This window comes from Dipodomys ordii, unplaced genomic scaffold (assembly GCF_000151885.1).
Source record: "Dipodomys ordii isolate 6190 unplaced genomic scaffold, Dord_2.0 Scaffold99, whole genome shotgun sequence".
Classification (NCBI taxonomy): domain Eukaryota; kingdom Metazoa; phylum Chordata; class Mammalia; order Rodentia; family Heteromyidae; genus Dipodomys; species Dipodomys ordii.
In genome coordinates, this window is record NW_012267315.1 from 1,567,703 (window position 1) to 1,593,636 (window position 25,934).

The following is a 25,934-nucleotide window of genomic DNA, read 5'->3' on the forward strand; positions in this document are numbered from 1 at the left end:
CAATTTTGTGAATATAAAATAATCAGTTAATACTTATGGGATTGATGCCATGTCCCAGACTGTATGGAGAGGTTTATGAGGATTATCTCTTTGAATTATCTCAATGGCCTACATTTTCCTTTCACATATTGCTTAATAGAGCTATTAGGAATTAAAACCAGGATTCAGATCCAGGCAGCTGTAACCACCTACAAGAATTGACTCTCCAGGGCCCTATGTCACTTACCACATTGCACAATAACCATGTTTGTGTGTCTGTTTATATGCTTTTGATTTGTCTTGGAGAAATTTTTTATTAAATAAGTTTTTTATTGTGAAAATACTGTACAGAGGTGTTGCAGTTACATGAGCAAGGTAATGAGTACATTTTTTTTATCCAGCATTGTTGCCTCCTCCTTTGTTTTTCCCCTACCATCCCGTCCCTCATCTTGGAGAAAATCTTAAAGCACATCAGTTCCTTTGATTTTCTACATTAAGTCAGTACTTCACTCAGGCTGATAATTAACCAAACAAACACAGATATGTGTTTTGTAACACATTGATGTGTTCAACAAACTGAGATTGAAAAATTAAAATCTTAGGGAGAAGTAATTCCTGATTGATCTTTGTCTTCATCTAAAAATATGTCTTTTAATCCCTACAGTTCACTCTGATGCCTTGTCCTATGGCCTCAGGCTTAGGGAAACAATTAAGTGTGATGTTTAAGACTGTATATCAAGTGAATTTGAACTCTCCTTACTCCACATCTTCACATGGATGTCTACTAGACTCTTCAAAGTCAACCATAAAAAAATAATTGCATATTATCTGTCCCTGATATGTGTGAGATGGCTCTTCACACTGCCATCTCAGTAAATGGCCTTTCTTCCAATGACAACAGAACAAGTCAGAAACCATGGACTCACCCTTCACTACTCACTGTTTTCTTACACTGTGGGCTATAACTTCAACAGATGCTAAGAACACATCATTTCTTACCATTTTCACACCATAACCCTGGTTTGAACATTATCTTTTCTATAGATGTAATTGTCCTTTCTCCACACATAAGTCAGTATGATCTTCTTAACAGCAAGCTCACTCAAAATCAAGCAGTGACTTTCCATCACACTGAGGTCTCTGAGGTCCAGACTCTGCATATCATCTTCATCCTCATCCTTTGCCCCTTTCCCACCCTATCAGTGAACCCTAATCATCAATATGTTTAAGTTCATTGATACTTCTCAAACACACAGAACACCTGCTATCCTTGGGAGAAAAGGGAAGGTGCTGGTGCGAGGTATTCCCAAGTGGCTCTTCAAAGAGAAGCTGGGTGCCTTGTCTCATACCTAAAATCCTAACTACTCAGGAGCTGAGATCTGAGGACTTCAGTTCAATGCCAGCCCAGGCAGAAAAGTCTGTGAGATTCTTATCTCCAATTAGCTACCAAAAGCTAAAAATGGAGTTGGAGGTTAGGTGATAGATTGATAGCCTTGAAAAGAAAAATAAAGCTCAGGGACAGCACCTAGACCCAGCACATCACACCACACACACACACACACACACACACACACACACACACACACACACACACACAATATAGACTTAGAAAAGACAGACAGGATTCCTAACATCATGAGCAGTAAGACTACAGTAGCTCAGCCCAAAAGAGAGTGCCTCTCCAGAAAGAGATCTTCAAGAGACAGTGACAAGTGGTCCCCAAACATCCACTAGACCAAAGAATGTAAGCCCTGATACAGCACACAAATCTTGTCAGGAAGAGACCTTGGTAGATGCATTTTGGAGTCTTGAGAGACTAGGACCGGAGTCCCAATTTTACCATTTCTCATATTTCAAAATTTTTCATTAATTACTTTCTTATAATACTAATTTAGGTTTATCCAAAAATGAGAGTGTGTCATATGTAAATGACAATTTGGGATATACAGTATCCAAAAATCCTAACTTACAATAATTGAAGAAAGTATGGATTTATTTTCTCACACAGAAAGACATGTGAGGGTAAAGAATAAATGGCTGGTTGAACTCAGCTACTTACTGAAGTTTCAAGATCTTACTTTGCTCTGTTGCTTTAGGCTAGTCGTCTTCTTCTCCTCTTCCTCTTCTTCCTCCTCTTCTTTCTTCTTCCTTCTTCTTTATTTTAGACAGGGTCTGGCTAAGAAGGCCAGGCTGAGATTACAGGTATGAGACACCACACCCTGCTGCAGACTTTTCCCTCTGGCTTATGCTTTGTCTTGGGAAAGGGCTACTCTAGCTGTAGGCATTATGCCAAGACAAGAAGGGAAGAGAGAAAGGGAGGACTAACCAAGTCTTCTCTATCAGGAAAGCAAAAATCTCTGGAGAAATCTGCATTAGGTATACATTTCATTGGCCAGAGTTGTGTCGTACTGGCTATTCCTTGCTGTAGGGAAAGCTGAACAGGCTGCTCAAAACAAAATTAAGGTTTTATAAAGAAAATAGAAATAATAAGGAATGATATAGAATATGAAAATTGTAAATTTTAATAAACATTAGCCACTGTAAGCACTAGTACTAGCATGATAAATTCCTGATAAATTCTTACAAAAAATTTATAATTCCACTTGTTGGTTGGTAAGAGTGCCTTTTCTTGTGTACTTTAACTCATATTTCTTGCAATTAATTTTTAAGCGTTTATCAATTTCATGGGCAAAAATAACACTCAAATTTTAAAACAACTTACAGCTTATTAATTATCAGTAGGGTTAAATATTTTTATGTTTCTAAGCTGATGTATGCAGCCCAATAGATTTATAAAATTTCTCTGCCATTTGTATAGTACATATGTTTTTAAATTTTTATTGTAAAGGTGATATGCAGAAGGGTTACAGTTATATAACTTAAGTAATTAGTAAATTTCTTTTGGACAGCATCACACCTCATTTTGTCCCAGTTTTTTTCTCCAGATCCCCCTCTCCTACAAGTTGTAAAGTTCATTTCCGACATAATGTCTAGTGAATATCACTGCTGAATTAGTTCACACTTTGTCCCATCATTTTTGTGCTTCCCCTTCCCATCTCCAAATCAAACAGAAGACAAAATGTACAGAAGTCAAAATAGCAACAAAAGGGAAAAAAAACAGGGGGGAAAAAGAACCACAAAAAGTAAAATAAAAAACCTTGTTTCCATTTCTTAGACTTCATATCAATAAGCATTATTTTATACAATCATATGTAGATAGTTATTAAGCCTTTGTGATCTTCTCCTAAGAATATACTCCTTTAGTCTCACTGTGTGAATATTTAAATTCCTATTTAATCCATCATGTCCAAGTATAATTTTTTCTTTTGCTACCCATTGTTTACTTATAGATTTATAGGCACATTCTAATTATTACAAAAGAGGTAAACTATGCAACCTATGTTTTTTGGGTCTGGTTTACGTCTCAATATAAAAGAACTATAAATTTAAAAATATTTGACCAACCAAATCTCCGACCAGATATCTTTGTGCATTGTGCATATATACATTGTGCATATATATATATATATATATATATATATATATATTACCATGTCATTTGTAATAGGAAACTTACTGAGAGGAGAAGGTTGTGTGATGAAAAAAACCAATAAATATTCAGTGGCTCAAAAAATAGAAATATTTTATTCCTTGTTCACATGTGTATCAAGGTAAACTATTTTGGTTAGTAAGACAGTTCTACTCCTTTGCGATTGTCAGAACAACTATTTCCTTCCAAGATGTCGCTCTACTGTTCCCTAGACATTGTCATACTCTTCACGGCTATCTAGGACCTCCACCACATCCACACTGAGGCCAGTGTGGAAAAGTAATAAGGAATGTCACACACATGCAGAAATCTTGATGCATAGACTCAGCAACGATGCATCACATTTCATTCTATTTCATCAGTGAGAACACTGCCCCAATTCTGTATGTACCTGCCAGAAGCCTTGAACATTATAATCATATGCCCAAGGAAGAGAATAGAAATGGATTTGGGTGAGCTACTGCAAGTCTCTGCCTTAAGAAAATACTGGAAACATTAAAAATATGCAAGTAGTAATTATTCTGATAGTTCCACTCAATCTTGAAAGGACTTAATGGACATTAAATCCTGGCCTTAGGCAAACACTGGAAAATAAAGTATGCAAAAATAGATATTAAAATTAGAGGACAATAATATAGTGAGAAACAGAAAAGTTTGTGGTCATATCATTAGAAAGGGAGAAATAGTGTCTCAATGTGGAACAACCTGGCAAATATCACCTTAGCCTGGTGACAAAAGTCAGTCATTAGGAAGAGGACACTGTAAGGTCAGGTGCCTGATATAATGTACTGTGGATTCCTGATTGGTGACAAATAAGGAGAAGACATTAGATAAGCCCCAATAAATGGAAATTCCACAAAATTACCAGCCAGTATTCTTCAAAAGTTCAAGGTTCTAAGAGATGGAAAAAATGGAGTACCTGTTACAAAGAGATAACTAGAAGACAGAGCAACTAGATGCAATAGAATACCCAGGAATGGATCCTGCAATGTTGAAGGATAATAATGGCGCATCTTCTCACAAATTCCAATGATGCTGTAGGTGAGTTGATGGGTTTACGTCAGTGTTCATTTGCTGGTTGCGGTCAGAATCAATGGTTATGTAAATGTTAATTAGGGAAGCTGGGTGAAAGGCAGACGACCATTCTACTTGATCTTTTGCCAGTTTTCTGTAAGTTATTTTAAAACAAAATGATAAGAAAAAATAATAAACAAATTGGCCAGGCAGTGGTGGCTCATGTATGTAATCCTAGCTAATCCAGGGACTGAGATCTGAGGATCATGATTTCAAACCAGCCCATGCAGGAAATTCTGTGAAACCCTTATCTCCAGTTAACCAATAAAGATCCAGAAGTGGAGCTTCTCAAGTGGTAGAGTACCAGCCTTGATCAAGAAAACTAAAGGACAGTGTCCACCTAATCCCTGAGTTCAAGCCCCAATATGGACATTTTTTAAAAAAGGAAAAGAAGAAAAGAAGAGGAAGGAAGGGAGGGAGTCAGGAAGGGAAGGAAGAAAAGAAATGGGTTGGGGCTGGAAAAGTGGCTCAGTGGTAGAGTGCTTGTCTCACATGCATGAAGCTCTGGGTTCAATTCCTCAGCACCACAGAAGCAGAAAAAAAGGCCGGAAGTGGCGCTGTGGCTCAAGTGGTAGAGTGCTAGCCTTGAGCTGAAGAGCCAGGCCCAGATTTCATGCCCCACAGCTGAAAAAAAAAAAAAAAAAAAAAAAAAAGAAAAGGGTTGTGTAATTATTACTCAGTTGTTCTTTCATAGACAAGTAAATGTTCCATTAAAATGGAAAGGTTTAAAATCATTCCTCAGCACCTAAGAGCTGATTTAAAATCAGTAATATTTTCCTCACTTGCTATAATCAACCTCTACAGCTTTGCTTAATTACGGACGAGCAGTCTTTGTTGATCTTTTGGAAAAGGAAACTTTCCTCATCTTGGTCTTGCTGAAGATAGTGTTAAAAATCAGGAAGTGCACCAGGGAAGGCTTTAGCCAGTGCTGGGATTCTAGCGGCTACTCTGATTCTTCAGGCAGCCATTAAGGCTACAAGGTGTTTTATAGGAAACCATTTGCTAAGTCCCTGTAAGCCTAGCATGCAACTGTATTGGTGTTCTGCAGGGGCTTGAAAATAAAAAGCCAGTGCTGGTACACATTGTGTGAGATACACGAAGTATTCAGTACATAAACTTACTCCATCAATCACTTGTTTCAAGACAAGTTGGTCTTGAGTAGCTGAACCAGACTGTGGGAAGGCCTCCAGCTGTGGTCCTAAAAGCTTATGTTTAAGTTCTAACCCTACCCCATTGTTTTAAGATCGAAATTAAATAATGTGGAACCAGTTCTACACTCCACTTAGGAGGTTGAGATCTAAGAATCATGGCTGAAGCCAGCACAAGCAGAAAATACTGAAAGACTCTATCTCTAATCAAGCAGCAAAAAGCCTTAGTTGAGACATGGTTCAAGTGGCAGACCATTAGCTGTGAGGGAAAAAAGCCATCCCATTTTCTTCATCTATAAAATGGGATATTTGCTATACTCAGAAGGTTGTTTCATAGAAAATATATTAAAATTTAAATATATTGGGGGCTGGGAAGTTGGCTCAGTGGTAGAGTGCTTGCCTTGCATGCCTGAGGCCCTGGGTTCGATTCCTCAGCACCACATAAGCAAAATGAAAAAAGCCAGAAGTGGTGCTGTGGCTCAAGTGGTAGAGCTCTAGCCTTGAGCTGAAGAGCTGAGGGACAGCACCCAGGCCCAGAGTTCAGGCCCCATGATGGGATCCCCCCCAAAAAATTAAATATATTAAAGTTTAATAAAAATATATTAAAATTTAAATTGAGGTTTTAAAAAAAATTAGAAAGGTGATATACAGAGGGGTTACAGTTATATAAGTCCAGTACAAAGTGAAATATTGTCTTTACCATTAAACAATATTTAGCCATTGCCACCACTTTGGGCTTAAATAATATGGGTAAAAACTGGTTTTAGGATGTTATGTTTTTAAGTCACAGACTGGATTTGGTGGTTCATGCCTATAATCCTAGCTACTAAGGAGGCAGAGATCTGAGAATTGTGGTTCAAAGCTAGTTCAAGCAGGAAAGTCCATGAAACTCTTATCTCCAATAAACCAGCAAAAAGCCAGAAGTAGAGCTATGACTCAAGAAGTCAAACACCAATCTTGAGTAGAAAAAGTTGAGATAGGCCCTAAGTTCAAGTCCCAGGACCAGCACACGCACACACACACACACACACACACACACACACACAAACACACACCAAACAAAAGTGGTCTTATGGTCTTATGTATTATAGGAATTCTGTAATGACAGAATTATATATTATGATAGATAATGTCATTCTATGTGCCAGAAACTGTGCTTGTTGAACATAGCCTCAGGGATAAACAGGGAACCCTGGGAGCAGAAGGCTATACAATTGGCTCACATAAGTAGAGCCCTTCACAGACAGGTAGGGACAGGTAAGGACTCTGAGAGAAGTTAAGCATCCAGGAAAACCATACCTTTCCAGTATATTGAAATAGACCTTGGACTTCCCAGGAGAACAAAGGCACAGATGGCTTATACAACATATAAAATGTGAGGGCTGTTCTTGCCGTGTCTGTATGATGGGATGGAGGAGAAGATGACTAGAGATAATAATAGACAAGTGGATGACTCTGCCCATCAAGAAAGAGTCTTATGTCCCATAGCCAGGAGACTGGATCTCACCAAGGATGAGAGAGGCATCTAAACAGTACAAGTCTGTGTCAAGGCTGGAAAGAATGCCTTTGACTACTCCAGCCCCCATTTGACAACTCCCTTCTCTGATAACTTAGAGTAGGCGGTGATCAAAACACTATTCCTCACTCTATAATATAAATGTAGAGTCTTGTGTAGCCCTCAGACGGTTTTAAGCATTACTATTTGTCTCTACAATTGAATCTTAGCCTTCCTAACAGTGGCCTAGTCAAAGACTTACGTGTCCCCTAGTGTGCTGAATTGTCAGTGTTGGAAAAGAATTTGGCAGCCACTGAGTTCATCATCCCCAATACAGATGGAACCAGAGCTAAAGAGTTCTAGGGACCTGCTCATGACCACATATCTTCATGCAATCCATCTGATTCAATAAATGTCATTTTACCAGTATATTCCTGAACAACTGGTTTCTGCAGCTAGATAACAGAGGGCCAGATCGATGTAAGAAGAGTATCTCTGACTTTGAAGCAACCATCCAAACTGAACTGAATCAGGATCTGGAAATTCATGGTCCTTGCAAAAGAAGTTAGATTGTTAATGGATAAAAATCTTGGTGAGAGCTGGGTGCTGGTGATTTCCTGAGATCTGAGATTCATGGTTCAAAGTCAGCCAATGCAGATAAACCTGCAAGACTCTTTCTGTAGTTAATTAGCAAAAAGCTGGAAGTGGGGGTGTGGCCTAAGTTGTAGAGTGCCAGCCTTGAACAGAAAAAGCCAAAAAAGCACACAAGGTCTTGAGTTTAAAAAAATCTTGATGAGAAAATTCTATCACATCATAAGCACTGTATTTCTCTAGTCCTGAAGACATATTTCTGTCCCTTGAGTCTTGGTTAAAATGTCAAAGGTTAATGTGTGCACGCTCTGGCAGACAACAGCCCAAAACAAACATGGATAGATAGATGCAGGTACTCTATGTCTGGTGGAGGGGATAAGGGAGAGGTCTGGCATTGCTTGAGGGCCAATACAATGCAGCAGGATGAACAACTCATTTCCTTGATTCTTAAACACCATCAATAGACTTAACAATATTTGCTCAGGACAGAAGAAAACAAGGAGCATTTCAATGGAAGACACAAATCTGTTTTAGAAAGGTTAAACTGTGCAAAAAGGAAAACAAGCATTCATTTTAGAAATTTAAGATGAAGAGCACATACGATGATCAAAGATGAGAGTTTGGCTTGTCAAAGGTTTTCTGAGCACCTCATTCGAATGCAGACGTGAAAGCCAGTACATTCTCAATGCCATCATACACAGAGGAGGCATCATCACCAACTAGTTCAACGTCAGCAGGCAGGATGCTAAGCACTGTGCCAAAGTGGAATCTGTGCCTCCTGATTTACTGCTTGTATGGGCCAAGGTTGGTTCTTGCCACCCTTTCCTCAGCCTGTCCCTCACTAGAATGACCAAGCACGCACTGGTTGATTATGTTTATTGCTGCTACAGAACACTCTGTGGACAGTCATCTTCAGGCCAGATTCTCTGTGTTCCTTTGCTCTTGTGATGCCTGATTTCAGCATTCCTTAATCAATTGGCATAGAAGTGTTGCTCAACATGGCAGCCACATGGATTATGGCTAAATTTCCAGCTGGTACCAGGAAAATAAAACCCAGAAAGCTGAAGGATGTTACCAAAAGGAGGTCAAGAGTGGAGTAGCTTCTCGTTGAAGTTTATTTGGCTTACTGGGATTTGAAGTCAGAAAGATCTCCATGCTGCTCTCCAGTCTTCAACTGACTAGTCATTTCACTATGAGTAAATGACCATGTTTCTGCTTTCTCAGCTCTACCTCACCTAAGGTAAGATAATATCCTGCAAACATCCTTCTTGGTCTCTCTAAGCTCCCTGCCTCCTACCACCTTGCATTGCTCTAGATCATCTACTGCCCCCAGTCTTTGAGCTACTCCATATCTCTCTCCCTATCTCTCTCCCTCTTTCTCTCCCTTTCTCTCTCTCAATCTCTCCATCTCAACTTCCAACATCTCCTCCCTCCACTTCGACTTCCCTTCACTCCAATAATTTATTTCTGTTTCCACTGAGAAAATAGGAACAATCAAAAGAATCTGCTCCACATCCAACTCACAAACAAAACTGTGCCTACCCACTAGTACCCTATTCCTTTCATCCATTCATTCACGAGCCCCTGTCAGACAGGCTTCACGCTGTTTCATTGAATGTACTCTCTTGAAAGTCTCCCAAAGAGTTTCCCTTTGCCAAATGCAATAGCCAGTGTTTAAGCCTTTCATAGTTGATATTATTAGTATTAATTTGGTGCTATTGACTTTTCTTTCTACTTGGAGCCCTTTTGTTCCTTTAGTTCCAAAATACTGCTTTCTTGAGGTTTTCCCCTTCTTCAGTAGCTTCTCTTTCTCAAGTTCCTTTGCTTTCCTTTATGAACCTTCTTATGCTCTAATAATGGAGCATCTCCAGGCTCCATCTTCAGATCAATCTGCTCCAGGATCTACTCTCACTGCATCATCTATCTCAGGACATTATCTATCCTAGTGCAATAAGTACCATCTATCTGCTAAAGATTCTCAACTTACTACTCCAGTTAGACCTTTCTCCTGAGTCCCACAGTCATCCCTCTCACTGCTGGCCTGGAAGCTCCTCTTGAATTCCAAATAAACATCTTAAATCATCTTATCCCCCACAACAATTTGTTTCTTCTCTTATATTATTCCTTCCAGAAAAATGGCATTTCTGACGATCCAGTTATTCTAATTACAAACACAATGGAACACGGTCTACATCTAATCTCACAACAAATCCTTCCAAATGTACTCCAGATTCCACCATGACTCCCTATGGTCAAACCAGAGCTAACCCCTCATCAGCACTGTTCATTCTCAGCTGGTCTCCTTCCTTCCATCTTGACCTTCTCCCATGTATTTTGTTTGTATGTTGTTTGCTTGTTTGCTTCAAAGGCAGCCCCCATCACTCTTCCTTGCTCAAAATTCATTATCCTTAGCATAAATTTCAAAGCTCTTGTACAACCCACAAGGCCTGCATGGGGCTGATCTTGGGTCCACACCCTTCCCCTCTGTGGTTATTCTCCAAACACATCAACCTCCTGGTGTTTCTCAGGCACACAAAAACACTGGTTTCTTGTTAGTGCCTTTGCTCTTGGTTTTCCCCATTACCCACAATGTTCTTCTCCAGTGTAGCTCTCATACTTCCTTCACACTTACGTTCCCTTGTCAGGAAAGCCTTTCTTGACTCAGCTTTTACTTTCCTTTATAATACTTATACCTACTGAGAAATATATTATCTAGTCCCTTTATTTTTTTTCTAGTACAAGGACTTGAATTCAAGGCCTCCTCATTTGTCTAGCTTTCTTGCTAATAGATGCTACCCTACTACTTGAGCCATGCCTCCAACCTGGCTTTTTTGCTAATTAATTGAAGATAAAATCTCTCAGATTTTTCTGCCAAATCTGGCCTTGAACCATGACCCTAGGATTTCAGGCATGGCCTTCCATACTTGTACCTAATGGACTTTAAACCTTAAAGAAAAAGACTATATATTGTCTCCACTGTATCGCCAAAATTGAGAACTATGCTTTCTTTCATTGTAGTACCACAATAGATAGGTTTTGAATGCATTATCTAGTGAATAAACGAATACACGATCCCCTTCTTAGAAGTTTGCTAAGATATTATCTTAGCACATAATGAGGTACTCAGGGGTATCTGTGAGTTTTACCATTATGGTGAATAATGGAACCAGATTGTGATTGTGGTCTATAGAAGCTGATTCCTTTGTGACATCTGCATTTATCAGAATTTCCTTCTATTTCTGTATTTCATATGTTCCTTCTGGCATCTTGTCAATGAAGGAAATTGGAGATAACATATTCCTTTTGAGCTCTCATGTTGGCCTTTATTTGACTGGTGGACATGTCTTCTAATTTTTCCACTTGAGGAAGAAATGATACATTGGTTTCCAATTTTATGGCTAACAAAGTCCTTGGCTCTGGCATCCAGCAAGGCCTAGAAGCCTGATACTGTTTTCAGCTATGTCTTCCAGGGAGAAGAAATTAGGTACCATAGTTAAAGACCACATATCAACTTCAGGAAAACAAAGTTCCCCCACCTAAGAAGTAGATTTCTTTCTCTTATCACACCCTTTTTCACCCTTGTCGACTAGCAGGGAGAATTTCATACCAGGGACTGTCTTCTCTCCTTCCCTCATCCATTCCATAGAGACACTGGCAAAGAAGATCAAACTTTGAGCCTCCGTTTTGATTCACATAATTCAGAGGCCTTAAACAAGTTATTTACACACCCCCTTGCCTTCTACTCTCTGGGGATACAAGAACATCTTACTGGGAGGATTGCGAGAATTAGAATGGGTGAAGTACTTGGCCCAGACTCACACTTCCCTGCTCCCCACTACTCCACACACACATGCACATGCGATCACCCTCTGTCCATGTATAACACGTCACGTTCTCAGAATGCTTTTCACCATATGCTACCTCCATGACCCTGTCAGCAGTGCCCTGGTGCGGAGTTCTTATTCTGATTCAAGGTATGGGTAGCCAGCTCATTGACTTATGTGAACTCAGTGAGGAGCAAAGAGAAAATGCTTATAACTTTTCCATGTGATGGTATTGGCTTTGATAAGCTTCCCTTTCCTCAGTTGCACATCCATGAGAAAATGTTGGCAGATTCTTGAACATTATAGCTACTTAAGTGTATTGAAATATACCTAAAGGAAAACTCTAGTTTGGTCTCCTACTTATGCCTCCTGGCCAGCACCATGCAGTTTGTAGCCTGAAAAATATCAAGTAATTAAGGTCTATTTTACTCCTTTGCTGCTTTCAGGTCCTAATCTTGGTCTGGCTCCATCTCAATGAATTGTTGTTCCATAGCCTCTTCTCCCCTGGTCTTTTCAGAGCTGTAGTGTTCTCTTTAAAATAAAAAGCATACTCCCAAGGACTCATGACTCCTCCTCTAGATCAGTCAGGACAAATGAGTTGATGCCACATAAACTTAAATCAACCCAGGATCCTTCCCCCGCCCCAAACACACCTGCTTTCTTCTTTCACGGCCCTACTTCCTATAGTAGGTTTGAACTATATGGCAGAGGAAAAAAACAAAAAGTCTTATCTGGGCCACTGTGGATGAGGGTTCCATGTAGATTATTGCTGCTGCTTTGACTAGCCTTTTCTGACTGACGATGCCCATTGCAGGCTCTTCAGAGGAATTTTCAGGGCCTGACCACTATGTCTCCATAAAGCAGGTGACTGGCTTCACTCAGCCACACTCAATTTTAAATGGGCAAAGGAGTACCATCCCACCATGTGTCAGGATGATAGTAGAGAATCATTGTGTCAGTTACCTATTGCTGTATACATAAAGTACATGTGCAACTCAATGATCTGAAGCATGCATCACCTCTTTGGTTGGCGAGGGTATGGGATGACAATTGGAGTGGGGCTGAGCTGCACAATTCTTGTCTCAGCCAGACTCCCTTAGGCTTGCAAGATGGCAGAGTGCCTTTGCATCTGGAATCTCCTGGGGTGATGAAAACCATGTGTTTCTTATGATCCTTCAGGCTGCCTTAGGATTGACTGTTTATATCACCAATGGGCCAGTTTCCAAATGGAAGACAGGGCCCTACTCTTAAGAACTAGCTTAGAATTGCTGCTGCTACTTTCTGTCAGCCAAATCTCCAAACCAACAAGATTCATGGAGTAGAAAAAAAATGAATTCCACTTAGGATGGGAGTAGCTACAGAATCACATTGCAAAGTGGCAGGCCTACAAGAAAGTAGATGGGATGTAGTCTGTACATTGTGTTCCCAGCACTGGTGACCACCCTTTCCCCCTGGACCTGTGATGTAACGTTGCCAGTTGAGGTGAAGGTAGAGGCTTGGTGAGGACATACCAAAGTCTTACCAGGGGAGCCCTGGCTACAGGGGATGGAGACTTCTATTGAAATAGAACACTGAGTCTCGTCTTCCTAACTTTGGTCACAGATATTGATTCCAGACTTAAGACTGCCATGGAGATTCAGGAAACCACCTTAAAGATTAGGTGACATATTGTGTCTGACTTCTACCTGGGAAGAGGGAAAACAAGTATGAATGGCTGGTGATGTAAAAAGCACAGTGAATAGGAGAGATTACCAAAGGACCATAGTCACTGGCAGGAACGGAGCAAAACTGATACTCATACAGGCTAACTAGAGGGCCCAGAGTCACCAGTCCCTGAAACTCTTGGCAGGAACCTGTTCTCTAAACCTAAGCAAAGGAGAACTTCTTACAGGATTTTAAACAGGAGGCTCCATGCTCTCATCTGTGTACAGCTTCAATGGGAAGATATGTTTAGAAATGAAAATTGGACTGAAATCCAGACCTCAGAAGCTAATGGTTCTTCAAACTCACAGGTCCCAAAGGCAAAGTGGAAAATGGGCTGATTTGCCACAGCTGAAGACAAGGAACAAGGCCACAGGAAGGACAAAGGAAAACAAAGGGGTCATTGAAACACTGTGCCCTACACACACACACACACACACACACACACGCATGCACGCACGCAACACACACACGCATGCACGCACACTTATCCACGTGCTTCAGACCCAAGCCGACTTGGAACTTCTGGTTTATGTTTCATGGATAATTTAGCCTGACTGATGTTGAGTCATGGAGCTATGTTTTGTGCTCTGTTGTGTGTAGACACAAGTGACTGCCAAGTAGTCCTAAAAGAGAAAAGCCAGCATTATAGGTTGAGTCTTTGAACTCAGGAGTTGATCGTCCATCATTTCCAATTATCCAGACTCAAAAATCAAATGGTGTCAGAGATCCAGAGCCATGCATGGGGTAGTTTGACAGAACACTGGGGGACCATAAGGAAGAAGGGGAGGAGGAGCAAAGGCAGGCTCTGCTTTCTGGAGCCTCTTTCTGTTAACTGGCTTGGGGGGGTAAGCAGGGGTGCTACTGAATTCCATCTCAACTAGGCACTAGTTTCACCCACTAGACAGGGACATAGCAAAAAGTCCTGAGGGCTGAGGCTTCCATGCAAGAGCACAGGACACAGAGCCCAACCTCCCTCCCCAACCCCCACCCCAGCATGAATCTACACAATCAATCGTAAGAGAGACTGTTCTGTCATTGCATTGCAGCTCCAGAAACTAAAACGATCACTTTCTTTCAAGACTAAGAGTTTACGGAGCAAAAGTGCTGACAACTTCTTCCCGAGAACCAACAGTGATGTGAAGCTACAAACAGATGTGCTGGCAGAGGTTAGCCCTGGCCCCAGCCCTCTGCCCACTCCTGGAAGCCTGACATCCACGCCCACCAGAGCGGGTCTGCATTCCGGCAGTGGCAAGGCCCATGCTTTCCAGGAACACATCTTCAAGAAGCCTACCTTCTGTGATGTCTGCAACCACATGATAGTGGGTAAGGCCTCCTGCCCCTTCCTGCAGGTCAGAGCCCTGGAAAGCTGAGTGAGAGCTGTGTGCAATGAGTCCAGGTACCCTCGGTGGACTCTGACCCCAGAAAGCCACGTGCAGGAGGGTTTCTGGAGTGCTCTTGGAAACCATGTTTGTAAAAAGGTAAGGGAGGCAGAGCTGGGCAGGGGAGAAGTTAGGTTGCGGTGTCATTAGGACACACTTGATCTCCCATGAGCTCCAAGGTCCTTTAGTCATTCTGCATGTCGTCTTTATGCATCTGTCTCAGCCTGTCATCACAGAGTGTTGACAAAGAAGACTTTGAATGCTTGTTGCTTCCCAAATTGGCCAAGCATCTGCCATCACTGAGAATGGCTGGATATACCAGGGATGGTCATTATGGCCAGGAAGAAAAAACCTTGACTGATCTCCTTGGCCTAGGTAAGGGGAAGGATATTCAACGTAGGGAGCAGTGTTAGCTGCTATTATAAGTCCTGTCTTTGTTTTCTACTCACTACCATTCACATTCTTTCTTCATCTTTAGAACATTTTTAGAAGCAATATTTGTCCCAGCCAGGGAGTTCTCCTATAGGGTTATTTAACAACTACCTTAAAATTCCAGTGCTAACAACTAGCCATCTTTGACTCTGATTTGGGTGTTTTTAAGATGACAGAGGTCTGATCCAGACTTTGCTTGGTTATTGCATCTTCTCTCATCCTTGTCTCTTGTTCTTTCCTGGAGCCATGGCCTAGCCATGTCATATTCTTCTCCTGACAAGTATAGATAGAAGCATAAAAGAATGTCTTAAAGCCTTGGACTGGAAGTGTCACACTGGACTTTTACTGCATTCCATTAGGTTGTCATTGAAGAAAGGAAAAAAATAAGGACAAAAGAGCAATCCTCCATCAGAAAGGTAGAGAGAAATCCTTGACTCATTTTCCCAATTTCTATGCAAACTATGGGAAATTGAAACCCATGACAAAAAGCATTTCAAACAGTTACACACACACACACACACACACACACACAACCTCACAGAGTAGAAGTAAATTTTAGCACCAATTTTATTTAGAAAAGTGGGGCAAAGCAAGGGAAAAACTTAAAAAAGGAGAGAAAGAAAGAAACGAAGGAAGGAAGGAAGGAAGGAAGGAAGAGAGAGAGAGAGAGAAAAGGACAAGAAAAAAAGGAAGAAAGGAAGGAAATGAAGTAAGGAGGTCAGGTCTGGCTGGCGCTATATTGGCCACATGGTGGATGATAGGGTCTGGCATCTTGTCTTCATGCTGTGGAAAGAAAATCCCTGCCCATCACTTGCCTCCCAGGTGATGGGTGTGCCTGGATCCCTGGAAGCAGGGGTGGGCACTTGGCTGATAGGTTACTGAATCTGTCAGTCCAGTGCCTAGGACCGGGAATTTCAGGTGGATCTGCCCCTTCTAAGGATCTGTTTAGTCTGAGACCAGCCTAGCTGCCATGATGCAATGCCACATGTGTCTCCATAATCATCTCCTGTGTCCTGTCTCCTGGCTCGTCTCCAGTCATCATTGCATACCAATTTAGCTCTCCATTGGAGCTAAGTTGGCTTGTTGGTATTTTTTTGTTATTTCTTTCCTCTTTAGTCTGTTTCCTAGCTGTGTATTTGGAGGCTGCAGGTCTTTGTAACAATGGGTATCCTGCAGCCTGCTAACTGTATAATAAAGACACCAATATTCATGTTCCAAAAATGTGGCTTCTGGGATGATTCACCTGAGAACAGAAGGAAGTAAGGAAGAAAAGAGGAGCACCTCCTGCCTGACATACGCAGAAAGTAGAAGCAGAGAGAGATTCAAAATGGCAGTCCCTGTGCCAGGTGTATTTATGCCTTCAGAGCTAGAGGAATTCCAGCCAGAACCATATGACCAATGGTTACATCACCTGACAACCTTAATCGTTTTGTTTAGTTCATAAATTCAGAAAGTGGGTTTAGCATGGCTCCATTACCAAAAATATGTAAATAATGGGTCAAAGATGGTTCTTATTATTACCAAAATACAGAGAAGGGCATTGGGCAGCCTTGTTATTATTCAAAACATAGAGACATTGAGTATAACATTTTGAGCATTCTGTTTACTCAGCATTTAAAGGGGTACTGATGGAGAAATACTTACTGCTTTACTTCTTGCTTTCTTTAACTCCTGAATCTGCTGTTTGTAATGTCTTTAAGTTATTTGTAATTTCCCTGTCATTTTATTATATCTATCCTGCCTCAATTTTGTGAGCAACTTAATGAGCCAGCCCACAGCCAGGGGTGGAGAAGCCTGTCTCACTCTATAAGGATTAGGGGCTGCCAACCACAAAGAAAAGGACAGACAAGAAGGCAAGAAGGAAGAGGAAGACAGAGTCAGTGATCCAACCAGCATTGGGGAGGGGAGGGACATGAGGGGGAGGCAGCAAGGGGGAGGGGAAGGGGAGAAGCAGGAGGTTCTCTGGATAACTGATTCTCAATGGGTGGTACATTCTATTGGATCTTGAAGCTCCTACCATCCCCCACCCATCATTTCCATCTGGAAATGATGCCAGCATGGTGAAGGAGTCCTGGAGAGGGTCTCAGCCTGTTCCATCCTCAGAATACTAAGGCAATCCCATTGTCTCCAGCGTAGTCTTTTTGAATACCCAGCTTCCGAATCTGATACTACGTCACTTCCAATTTCCACACAAATTGCCATCAGGCTTTTTCAAGGCAGTGCTATTCAGAACCCTTAAAATAGGTGATGAGAAATGTCTATTTTAAATCTCATGTGATGATGTGAAAAGACAAAGGAACCTGTGTTTTTAAGAATAAGTAAAGGAAATGAATTCACCTTGTGGAATGTCACAGCCATTACCCTGAATGGGATTTTAGGTGTACCTCAAGCACAACAGTTTTAGAAGACTCTATTCTGATTATAAAAAAAATCCCTGGGCTAGAGAGAATTGCAGTGTGCTTTTTCTCTTAGGATTAAATTCATAGTTTAACCTGCTTTTTTTATCTTAAAAGCAAAATGTAGTCAACAAATTATGCCACTCTTCTCAAGGATTAAACAAGATAAACCAGATAGCTAGCTCCTTGCAGGAAAGGAAAAAGGGGTGATATAAGGCAGGATAATAAAATAAAGAGAGAAAAGACTGGAGGAAGGAGGTAAGAAAGTTAAAGGAAATGATACTGGGGCTGGTAAAAAACTGCCTGAAACAACATGTAGGCTTTCAATATTGGACCACCCTTAAGAGACTCTCTGTCTCTTTCTTTCCCCTTCAAATCTAACCTCCTGTCTCCAAATTAAAGGTCATTCTCATATTCGGGGTCTTAAAGAATGACCACTTCTCTTGTGACCTCCTAATGACATTTTAGAAAAGAGATTAAAGCTATTGTTTTGTTTTCCTTTTTTAACTGAGAGCTAAAGGTTGTATAACGGCTATAAAACATCAAGTCTCATTTGTGCCCTTTCCAGCTGATGGACGCATCTGTAAAAATAATCACTGTCTAAGATTTCTAAGACATAACAACACCTGCAGCTGGTTTTACAATGGTCCACGTGTGTATCTATGTGGCACATAGATTTTAAAGCTGGAAAGATTACACACTGACCAATAAAGATAGAAGAAGACACCTGGTTCCTTCATTGCCCCATCTGTCTCTAGTTCCTTAACTCCACATTACTAACTTTGCCCTTGCCTGAACTTGATGCAAAAAAGTCCTCCCCTACTGGTGTGGATCTCAGCCTTCTTGGGTTAAACAATACTGAGGCATGCCCTCAGCCTGCTCTAAGCCTGCTCTTAGAGGTATAGGCTACCCCTTCCAAGAAATGTAGTCACCCATGCAAACCAAAGATTGAACCCAACCTTTTCTGGAGATGTGAGAAAAGTAGACATTCACATAGGCCTATCATTAAGTCTTTAGTCTACTTATTAGTGAGGCGGTTGTTTCTTTGAGGATTTGTTTTGGGGGGATTTAATTTTTTGAGTTCTAGTACATTTTAGATATGAGATCCTTGTCCTTTATATGGCTAGTGAAGATCTTCTCCCAATCCATGGGCTTCCTATTGATCTTACTAGCTATGTCCTTTGCCATGCAGAAGCTCTGCAATTTCATGCAATCCCATTTGTCCAAACTTTCTTTGATTTGTTGTGTCTCTGGATCTTTATTAAGAAAATTTTAGCCTGTGCCAAGGAACCTTAGAGTTTCTCCTATTCCTTCCTGTAGTGTTTTCAGGGTATCTGCTTTTACCTCAAAGCCTTTGATCCATTTGAAGTTGATTCTGGTGCAGGGTGATATATAAGGATCTAACCTTAGTTTTCTATAAGTGTTTAACCAATTTTGCTAGCACCATTTACTGGAGATGCTGTCTTTCTTCCATCCTATCTTTTGGCTCCCTTATCAAAGATTAGGTGCTATAGATCTGCAGGTTCATTTCTGGGTTTTCGGTTCTATTCCATTGGATGTCAGGTACCAAGGTGTTTGGATTACTATATCTTTGTAATAGAGTTTGAGGTTTGGTATTGATATTCCTTCAGCACTGTTCTTTCTGCTAAGTATTGTTTTGCTATTCAGGGTTTATTATTCCATATGAATTTTTGGATTGCTTCCTCTATTTCATTAAAGAATGATGTTGGGATATTGATGGGTATCCCATTGAATTTGTAGATAGCCTGTGGCAGCATTGCCATTTCACAGTGTTCATCCTCCCAATCTAGGAGGGTGGGAGGTTTTTCATTAGTTCTGCTTTAATTTCCTTTTTCAGGTTTTTAAATTTTTCATCATAGAGGTCCTTCACTTCTTTTGTTAATTCCTAGTTTTGTTTTGTTTTGTTGTTTTGTTTTGCAGGGACTATTACAAAAGGAGTTGCTTTCCTGATTTCAGCCTCACTCTTCTTGTTATTGACATACAGAAAAGCCATTGCTATTTGAAGGTTAACTTTGTATCTTGCTACTTTGCCAAAGTTTCAGATTAGCCTGAGTAGCTTGGGAGTGGAGTCTATTGGGTTCTTTAAATACAGGAAGAAACAAAATAGATGCCTGTGTTTTGAGGGTCTTAACTAGGAGAATGATGAACTGACTCTTATACTTGGTTGCACAAACACATGTTCTCCATCAAGAAGATCTATTCTTTTTATTTTGTCCTGGTTCTGGGTCTTGAACTCAAGACCTGGCAACTGTCCCTGGGCTTTTTTGCTCAAGGCTAACACTCTATCATTTGATCCAGAGCTTCACTTCTGTCTTTGGGTGATTAACTGGAGATAAGTCTCATGGACTTTCCTATCCGCTGGCTTCAAAACATGATCCTCAGATCTCAGCCTCCTAAGTAGCAAGGCTTACTTATAGATGTGAACCACTGACACTCAGCTAAGAAGATCTACTCTTGGAGTCCATAAGCTTTGATAGGGGTTAGTAGAGGGACTCATCTTCACAGGATGTTAGCAAATGCATACCATCGATGGTATTTATCTTTACATGGAATTGTAAGGAGAACATCTAATTTATGTGGCAAACTGCAACTCAAAGGCTTCACCAGACCAACATGCGCTATTAATGCTAATAACTTCATCATCTAAGGAGATTTTTCCCAAGGGACTCCAGATTCTTTGTTTTTTAAGATTATCTTTCACTTAACTATATGTTATTAGTTGGAAGATAGCATATTAAGTGGACTCAGATTTTATAAACATAATTAGCAAAACAGTTGGATTTCATTGTTTCCCTGTACAGTCACTACACAAAGATTCATTGACTTTCATAAGCACCCCACAGGGAAACTCAGGGGAAAATAGTGGTAGTTGTTGTCTGAAGTAGGAATTCCTAGACACAGGGATTCTTGTAAGAGTGGTAAGACCTGTGGGAGAAGTAATAGGATTTTTAAGCAAGGGTGTAGTCTCAGCTGGAGTCCATGGCAGACAGAGCTCACTGGGTAATTCCCACCTCCAGACAATGGATCAGCCTTATATTTTCCTGTCACCCAGTCATTGGCCATGTTTTCCACAAAGAAAACAGTAGTGGTACACATTCTCTACAACTACTGGAAGGAAAAGAACAGGAAGGGGTACAGACGACTCTTTAGCAGCCAACAATATCAACATGAATAATGTGATCTAGCCAAGCTACTCAGAGTATCCACTACATCACTATGCACACTTTAAAACCACAAGATGCATATAAAAATATCCTTCACTAAGAGCAGATTTCAAATGCAGATGGTCCTATAACTGATATACCCAGAGTATCGAATTAATGCCATGCATTATATCAGATGACATGAGGAAATACTACATTCCACTGAGGCTAAGACTTTTCTGCTGTTTTCTTTTTCTTTTCTTTCTTTTTTTTTGGGGGGGGGGCAGTGGGGTCAGTCCTGGGGCTTAAACTCAGGGCTTGGGTGCTGCCCCTGAGTTTATACAGTCAAGGCTAGCACTCTACCACTTTGAGCCACAGTTCCATTTCCAGGTTTCTGGTGGCAAATTGGAGATAAAAGTCTCATGGCCAGGCACCGGTGGCTCATTCCTGTAATCCTAGTTACTCAGGAGGCTGAAGTCTGAGGATCACAGTTCAAAGCCAGCCCAGGCAGGAAAGTCCGTGAGACTATCTACAATAAGCCACTAGAAAACCGGGAGTACCCATGTGGCTCAAGCAGTAGAGCCCTCACCTTAAGCTGAAGAGATGAGGGAGAGCTCCCAAGCCCAGAGTTCAAGCCCCACAACCGACAAAAAAAAAAAAGTCTCGCGGACTTTGCTGCCTGGGCTGGCTTTGAACCATGATCCTCAGATCTCAGCCTCCTGAGTAGCTGGGATTACGGGTATGAGCCAATAACACCCAACTCTCTGCTGCAATTTTGTTTGATCATTGGCTTGTCTCCTAGCCTATTCTGACTGCATCCCCTTGCTCAAGCCATTACCCAAAATTTAAGCAGAAACACACACACACACACACACACACACACACACACACACGTCAACCCAAAAACATGAAGCTAAAAAGAAAAGGCAATATTTGCTCACCAATGAAGTTGTTCTTTGGGTAAGAAAAGCCAAACAGATTGAGGAAATTATTGAAAAGCAAATGTCAAGTCTGCGTTTTCCTAGAATGAAACCGAACTTCTGAGCTGCCAGTACTCATTTAAGTGGATAATGTTTTTTAGGAGTTGTAACAGCTTGTAAACTCTAAAACTTTTAAAAATGTTTCGAACAAAAAGTCCCCTGCAGGCTATAGTATGTTTCCACATTAAAACATAGTACCCAGAATTCAGTGGTTTGTCCTATGAGATTATTCATTATTAGTGTCCAAAACTTAGCTGCTCTTTTCTACTATGGGACAGAGTGCAGTGCTATGCCAAAACCCAGCAGAAGCAAACAGTTCCTTTTTGCTCTTTGATTATTTGGTCCCTTATGAGAATCCTGTTGGTTGTTATAGAATTTTACGAGAAAGTAAATAAAACAGAAATCCAGTCACAGTAAGTGGAAGGTGAGATGACCATGAACAATGTTTGCAGGGTGTGCTAAGGTTTGGTGTAAAAACTCCTTACGGTAATATGACCAATGTCTTCAAATAGCTGAAGAGTTCACATCTGGAAGAGAATTTAAATTCATTTTGAGTCCAAGTGTACAATGGAGGATGACACAGTGATTCTAGATACTTCCAGATTTACTAGAAGTAGAAACTAGCCTATATACTTCTAGATACTACAAGTAATTAGAATAGATGCTTCTAGTATCTAGATAGATATATGTTTATATATTTATATACCTATACACATATATGTGTGTGTGTGTGTGTATGCCTATTTATCGTTATAACATAGATATAGAATAACTGTAATATGCTTCTAGAAGTAGCCTCATAGATTTGGGGAGAGAGCAAAATACATATTTAGAAAATGCTGTGCATTAGGTTCCATTGAAGCATTCATAGCATGCATTAACATTTTGAAATTTTGCCATGCCTAAAGCAACCTAGGTGTTTTCAGTGGAGAAGCATCTTTTAAATAGATTGTAGCTAAGAAATTCTCTCTCCTAACATCTGCATCCCTCTAATTCCACTTGGCTGCTATTGAACACTCTGGTGTGTGTCTCTTCAAGGGACAATTCCAAGGGACATTCCAATGCTTGCAAAAGCAATTTAATTAAAGCAATATTAAGACTTCAATATCATCCCCAATGTTCTCATAGAGTTTATCAAATATAAATGAATGCATGGCTTGTACCCCGTACCTTTCAGCTAAAATGGCACAAAATACTTGCATTTGCTATTATTTTGCTGAGATTTTTATGCCTGCTGCCAAGTACTGTGTATTTTAAGAAATCTCTTGTTGAAAATCACTTAAATCAAAAAGAGTAAACCACATTCCTTCCAGCAAAGTCTGAGCAGAATCGATGGGTAGACTCCAGGGAAGGCATCTGAGAGGCTCACACAGGAATAGAAGCAGCTCTGGCTAGGGAGTAATGAGAGCCTGTGCGCTGAGATTCTGTGAGGCATGCATATAATCATTTTTTAATTTTTATTTATTTTTATTAGTGTATATTAACTGTACAAATGAGTTTCAAATTACGATATTTCCATATATGCATATAATGAACTTTGATTAAAATATCCTATTCCTCTTCTTATTCCCTCTTTAATTTTTTTTCATTTTTCTATTTCCATGCATGCATATAAAGTAATCATAATCTCTCCTCACCCTCTCCCTTTGCCCTTCTCTTCCCTCTGTTTCCCACTCCCAAAAGGTTTCCATTTTACACATATATCACATGTATCATTGTGTATCACATGTATCATTTATACATGTATCATTTGTCTTTCTCAGTTTGGCATATTTCACTGAACAAGATGATCTCCACCTTCATCCATTTTCCTGCAAATAACAATTTCATTCTTCTGTATGGCTGAATAATACTTCACTGTTTAAGCATGTCATATTCTCTTTTCCATTATTTAGTTGACAAGCGTCTAAGCTGATTCCACAGTGTGCCTATTATGAATAGTTCTTTGATAAACATGGCTATGCAGATATCTCATTTGTATGATGACTTTAATTTTCTTTTTTTCTTTTTTGAGGAATCTCCATAGTGATTTCCATAGTGCACTAATTTACTTCCCCACCAACACTTTATAAAGGTTCTGTGTTTTTTTTTCCCTCATGCTTGTCAATGTTTGTTATTTTTCTTGATGGTGGCCATTGATTGAGATTTGATAGAATCTCAAAGTGCTTTTGATTATTTTGAAAATGTGAAACCCTTTACCTACTGCCAAAAGAAAAGACAGGAGAAGAGGTGGGGAGGACTGCCTGTTACTATATCCCATCCACTTCCACCCCCCCCCCCATCTCCCACAGAGAACCTATTCTATCTGGGAAGTACTGCAGCATTCTTCTCTTCCTTCCAGAACACTTGCAATGCCCATCTTCTCTCTAGGTCTCTTTATCCCTCAATCCTACACCTGCCAAGACCTAATTCCAATGTATTCTTCCATTTCATGGTGATTATTTATTGATTCCTAGGATAACTCCTTTACAGACATGATCAGCTCCTATTTGTGTGTCTATTCTCACAGCAGCTGCATGGCACACAGCTTGGTGTGGAATGAGTAATTAAAAAATAATCATGAACAAATGGGAAAAGAAAACAATGGTTGACTTCAAAGACCAATAACAGAAATAAAAACAACTTTTAGAAAATAGAAGAATATGAAAAAAATCCGTAATTGCTCTATCTATCACCCCTAAGTATGTCAAGAACCCAACCAGCACAAAAGGAAGCTTGATATAAAGAGCTAATCTCCTCATCTGCAATATTTCTCTTTAATCTTCTTGCATGGCATTGCTTAATACAAATATACACAGTGCAAAAGGTCATAACAGGGCACCTTCACTATCAATTATATCTATGCCTCAGTAAATAGCATCCTGGCCTATTTAAAGCTTTATTCATGAATTCTACAGTTATCATTACTGCTTAATATGTGCTTGTTGTTTCTGTCTACATCTAATATGTGTCACATGTTATTTTAAGGGTATTTTCTTTCTTTTTAATAGCTTCCTGTGTCTTGGAAGATTGATACATAGTGTTATATTCATAACTACATATTAGGTTTATAAATATGATATTCTATTGCTCAACAAATATATATATACAAAAACTTGATGAAAATGATAAGTGTGGTGGTTCATCTCTGTAATCATAGCTACAGAAATTAGATATGCAGAAATTAGATTTAAAATACAATTCAAGGTTATATTCAGAAGGATGGGGGAAGGCACAGGGACAAAGAGCGAAACAGTGCAGTAGTGAAGCTCACTGGATATGGATGAAAATGGACTATGCAGCTCCTGGGTAGAGATGGGAGGAGGGACTGGGAGAGAGTGAGGAACAGAAGACACTGTATGAAAGGAAATGTATTCATTACCTGACTCATGTAATTATAATACCTCTGTGCATCACTTCTATAAAGTAATAAAGTAAATTAATAATTAACAAGTTAACAAGATCCTATTTAATTTATAAATTGAGCAAGACTAAATGCACCTGTCATCTCAGCTTTATAGCCAACTTAAGTAGAACTATTTCAAGCCAAGCCAGTTGAGGGAAAAAAATGATACCCTACCTGAAAACTAACTAAAGCCAAAAGGATTATAAGCATGGTTCAGATGGTAGAGCACCTGGGTTCAAATGCCAAAATATTTTAATACAGTATTATTCCAGATAAATTTAGTGACCTTTTAATCCCAGCCTTCATCTAATAACAGTTTTCTCCCTCCTATTTTCAGAATAAGATTCATACTTCTTCATTCTGCATTTTATTGTTACTGCATGTTTTGCAATCCATGCCTTTGAGAACAAATTTTAAGGTCTCCATGTATTTTATAACAAAGACCTGCACAACCACCTCGACATTTCTAGGTTTAATTTTAACCCTTCACAATTTGCCACCGGTTGTATTGCTGAATAATTTTCCCATTTCTAAGCACTTATTTGCTTTTGTTTCTTCATGGAGAAAGCATTAAGTCCCAAATACACAAGTGAGTAAGCACCACAGATGATTCAACACAGCTAATGAAGATAGGGTTTATTTGGTGTGTAAGTCCTGTACAGGATTCCTGCAGATTTTTACATTCCCCCAACTCTGTTCTTTTTTTTTTAATTTTATTTTATTTGTGAACATGCTGTACAGAGGGGTTACAATTACATGGGCAGGATAATGCGTACATTTCTTACCAAGCATTGCAGCCTCCTCCTTTGTTTACCCTTCACATCCCTTCCCAG

At 40.1% G+C, this 25,934-nt stretch overlaps 1 protein-coding gene across 2 annotated transcripts in view; it reads left to right on the top strand.

Annotated features, from left to right (window-relative positions):
• The window catches only part of Stac (SH3 and cysteine rich domain), a 132,290-nt gene that overhangs the window by 25,124 nt on the left and 81,232 nt on the right, over window positions 1-25,934 (top strand). For both annotated transcript variants that reach the window (XM_013027055.1, XM_013027056.1), the window contains exon 2: window positions 14,412-14,688. In XM_013027055.1, coding sequence (XP_012882509.1) covers window positions 14,412-14,688 — 277 coding nt within the window. The remainder of the gene's footprint in view (window positions 1-14,411; window positions 14,689-25,934) is intronic.